The sequence below is a fragment of the Perca flavescens genome, chromosome 4 (genome assembly GCF_004354835.1).
Source record: "Perca flavescens isolate YP-PL-M2 chromosome 4, PFLA_1.0, whole genome shotgun sequence".
Lineage (NCBI taxonomy): Eukaryota > Metazoa > Chordata > Actinopteri > Perciformes > Percidae > Perca > Perca flavescens.
The window spans coordinates 22,350,937-22,355,602 of record NC_041334.1 but is presented as its reverse complement, the minus strand read 5'-3'; the positions used below and the strand labels follow the sequence as shown (position 1 = coordinate 22,355,602).

General features: G+C 36.7%; 1 protein-coding gene across 1 annotated transcript; it reads right to left on the bottom strand.

Annotated features, from left to right (window-relative positions):
- Window positions 1-402: 402 nt before the first annotated feature.
- Window positions 403-4,085, bottom strand: si:ch73-361p23.3 (tumor necrosis factor receptor superfamily member 4). The gene is made up of 7 exons (XM_028576187.1): window positions 3,906-4,085; window positions 3,672-3,794; window positions 3,298-3,432; window positions 3,154-3,220; window positions 2,768-3,042; window positions 2,589-2,684; window positions 403-2,127 (listed from the first exon to the last, which is right to left on the bottom strand). The coding sequence occupies exons 1-7, from the start codon at window positions 3,982-3,984 to the stop codon at window positions 2,021-2,023; spliced, it is 882 nt and encodes a 293-aa protein (XP_028431988.1). The 5' UTR covers window positions 3,985-4,085; the 3' UTR covers window positions 403-2,020.
- Window positions 4,086-4,666: the final 581 nt, after the last annotated feature.

Genomic DNA, 4,666 nt, shown 5'->3' with positions numbered 1-4,666 from the left:
GACAAAATATTTTACAAAAAACATGCTTTACCAAGAGTCACATAGCAACTACTTTGTGTTGTCCTTCCGTCAACCTTGAAAAAAACACTTGTTTTTTCGACATTTTTGACGCCTTTTTTTTCACAGTTTGTTTTTGCTTTTTCCAACGTTTTAAATTGATAAATTTTTCTTCTACACATTTTCAGCACTTATTTCTACGTCCCATATTTTCTGACATAAAACAAAAATTGAAAATGGGTCAATTTGACCCGAAGTCAACACAAGGGCTATACCTGTGAAGAAGTAGATGTACTCAAGTACTATACTTAAGTAACTACAATTTTGAGGTATCTTTTTCCATTTTATGATAGTCTATACTTCTTCACTACATTTCACAGAGCAACATTGTACTTTTTTTACAACTTTTACTTGACAGATATTGTAGTTACTTTTCAGATTAAGATTTTTTATACAAAAACATATAATAAACTTAAACCAGAGGTTTTTCAACCTTTTGTCATGTGACCCCTCACATAAAAGCTGTTGTTAGCAGTTCCAACAAAGGGACATTTCCCCTCTAAACTTCTCAGATTTCATATAAATACATTTCACACAACATTTCACACAAAAATCAAAGATTAGAAAATAATCTCACAACCCCTAAGATTTATCTGGTGACCCTTTGGAGGGGCCCGACCCTTAGGTTGGGAACCGCTGGACTAAACTAGCTGACTATATATAAACAATAGAACAAGCTCCACCTTGACCAGCAACAACAGTAAAATGCTGCTTGCACACTGATGCAGTATTAACAATCTAAAAATAGTAAATGATAAAATATTATCCATTTTTCTGCAGAGTATAGGCCTACTTTTACCTTTCCTATTTTCACACTTTACTGCTTAAACTTTAGTAATTTTACTTAAGTAGGATTTTTAGGACTTTTACTTGCAACAGAATATAAATAAGAAGTTTATTTTTTCCCCCTGAAGTATTCCAACAGAGGGCGCTGTCAAAGGAATCAATGAGTTGGAACCAAACTGCAGCTTTTTCCAAATATATTCTACTATTCTACTTTTAATCTGATGTCTTAGCGAAACCTAAGTGAATACATAATGAGGGCATGCTTTCATAACTCCTTTGACTGTACTGGTTGATTTGGGGAAAGTCTCCAGTGAAGTGAACAACATGAAATTATTCACATTAACAACATCAATCTTTCCAACTGCTGAGACGAAAACATGAGAGGAAGTACCTCTCAGTGGGAAAAGAGGCACATTTAACTCCACAAGGGAAAATCCCCCAACCCCACACACCACTGAGAGCATGTTTTTTTTTTACTGTTCTCAGCTTTACAGCTCTGCTACCAGTGGAACAGAACTGAATAAACAAAACATGACCAAAAATAGAGAAGAAAGTAAAATGTTTTTCTAAGGCTCTCCAACTGTTAATTGTTCAATTGTATTGATTGTTACCTTTACTGTATATTTATCAGAAACTTGTCACTTGCCCCATTAAACCATATTACATTGTATAACATCATAAGGTTTAAAAAAAAGCATCAAAAATATATGTATATATGTGCACTTTAGCAAGAGTCTTAAGGATTGTTACTTTAATATAAAATACTAAGGTATTTAGTGGCATGATCTCTGAGGTTATCCATATCCAAATTAGTATTAAATATTAATGTCACACAGAAAGTGACTTGTTAAGCAAAATTATCTTAATTAAGAAAGCAAAACATCTATTTTTACATCCTTACTGTTACCTGTTACTATTTTACTTTAAATTAGTCTACAGTTAAATGGCCAAAAGTGAGGTATGATTTAGACAAATCTTTTACATAATTCGCCCAATATTCTATACAACAAAAAACTAAAGTATTAAGACCACACTGCAGTTTGTGAATACATCTGCTACAATACAGATACAGTAAATAGTTTTTCTGATGTTTTTGTTCATGAAAAACCAGCAATGTAAGGACAATATAAGTTATCAGTTGGAAACGATTCACATGACAATGTAAAAATTCACAGTCTTAGTTGACAGATTCATCACCACAGTGATCCCCTGGATACAGTTTGAGAGAGGACAGACTGCCATCGCCGCTTTCCTCAACTGGCCTCCGACACAATGAGTCATTTTCTGAAAACAAACATTAAAGCATAAGTAATAACGAGTTGTTATTTACAACACATGTTATATTCACAATTAATATCGATAGTCCTTGTCTTTCAAAAGATGTTTGGCACATGTGGCAAATGGCACAGAACCAAGAATGAAGAAGCAAAGGTGGGCAATATCATGTGAACCATAGGTTTCCTACAACAATGAAAAGCATTCAGATTCATTCTAACAATGAGAATAATATATTTCCCTTTAGCAAGGCACAAGGTATGTTCAAAGGAATACATTTGATAGGAAATATGCTTATTTGTTTTCTGGCCAAGATTTAGATGAGAAGATCAATACCTCTGTCAAACACAAGAGTGGTATCAATCTTCTCATATAAATCTCAGCGAGCAACCAAACACCAAATATTTTCCAAAATGTCCACTATTACTTTACCTACAAAAAAGCGCTTTACTTTTAATCCTGCTACATACTTGGTAGTACTGCTGGTTGAGGAGTAATGTGCAGCTTGCAGGTCACAGCAGTCAGTACAAGCAGTCCAATAATTCCAAATATGAGGAGGGCCATACCTAAACAACACAAGCAGCTACAGGTTACTTATTATTCATTTCATGAGGTTGTGTCGTAAAAAAAGATAGCAGCAAAGTTGTACCTATATCAATGTAGTTGCCTGTGTCTGAAGGGTGGTCCCTTGAGGGGCTTGTGTGTGCTGGAGGAGCCGCAGTGGTATTGGTGGTGGTGGTGGTGGTGGTGGTAGTGTGCATCCTCTGAGTTTGGGCCCCCTCAAGTGGATGCTTGGTTGTTAACCGTGCGATTAAAGACACATTTTTGTTTGATGTGGGGGGTGTAATGTCGTTAGGGTTCAACTCCGGATTACAGATGACATCTGAGGTTCTGGTTCCAGGAATTTTCACTCCTGATTTACATCTAGAATGAAGGTTACATTATACAGCTGTAAACAACAGGTAACAACTTTAGACATTATTGAGATCAAATTTGTTTACATAATGTGTGTGTACTATAATATAACGGACATACTCTCTCCATTTTTCACAGGGCGAGTTGATTTGCGTGCTGAAATATCCTTGATCACACATTAAACATTCTGGCAAGAAAAAATAATGAATTATTAAAAGGACCATTTCTTTTATATCTACTGTATGCAGTGTTGTATCTCTGTACCTTTATCCTTTAGTCCAAATCCAATGTCGCATTTGCAAATGGAAGAATCGTTCTCTGAGGGAACAAATTGTCCACGGCACTGACATTTTCTGTTTGTCATTTTCGTGCAATTCTCTTTAACAACACTTCCCTTTGCTACAACAAGAAAACACATCAGATCACATGAGACTTGAAAACCAGCCAGCATACATTCAAAGAAAAGAGAAAGAAGCTTTCTCCTTCAGCACAAAGTGAACCAATTTGATGCAACATCTTGGCTCTATTAACAGATTCATTAGTAATTCTGTAGATGTAGGTTTCTCAGCTATTGCTCACAGTATTTTTTTTTAAAAGTTTTTTGTAAAATACATCATACCAAAAGCTTCAACACTTACCGGTATCACACCTTGTACATGGTTTGCAGTATTGGGAATGATTCTCTACAGGCTGATAATACTCATTGGGACAGTTTTCACAGTTTATGTTTCCGCTGTTTCTGCGACGATAAATTCTTTGACCTTGATTTACAATAAGAGGAAGTTGTAAAGCCAAAATCATTAGTATATACTACGGCATTAAGCAGAATGAGGAGGAAAATTACAGTTTAGTACAATAAAGTCACACTTTACCTTTTGGACAAGTCTGAGCATCCAAATCAACAATGAGTTCATAAAACATTAAAGTCAATAGCAGTTTAAGCAGAACCATGTTCAATATTTCAGTGCTGACAAGTGCCACGGAGCGTTTCCTGTGTGGAGCACCACAGAGAATGAAACAGAACGACCCTAAACTGGGACACCACTACCTTATAGAGCTCAACAGTCCCACCCACAGCGGGTTCCGGAAGTAAAAATACAACACAATTTCTCCATTGACAATTTGGAGTATAAGCCATAAAATGATAACCGTCGATGGTAGACTTAAAACCAGCATGCCGACGTGACTAAGCAATTCTATATAATCATATAGACGCCAAAAATCATGGGGCACCAACCTTGTTTTGAGATAAACGTCTTTTATTCGCGATGTCTTGGATAAGTACTTCATTACCCACAATCCTGAACAATCCCACAATCCCACAGTGATGCCTCTGATTGGTGGAACTCATGCTGGTGAGGAGGGGGAGGAGGGGGAGCTGCCTGCACGAACCATCACGAGGATTTACGACACTGCACGAATCACGATCTGTTCCACGCTTCTGCCGTTAGCCTCCGGCGGGAAGCTAACGTTGGTTTAGCTAACAGCTATTTCGGCTAACCGCTAGCTGACAGCTTGATTCAGTCTAAAATAACGTTAACTCAAACTAAACACTGGGGAAAGCAGGCTACAGTTGATGTAACAGCCGTTATATATTTTAACGGTTATTTTCAGGTTTTATTTTGAGGGTCTG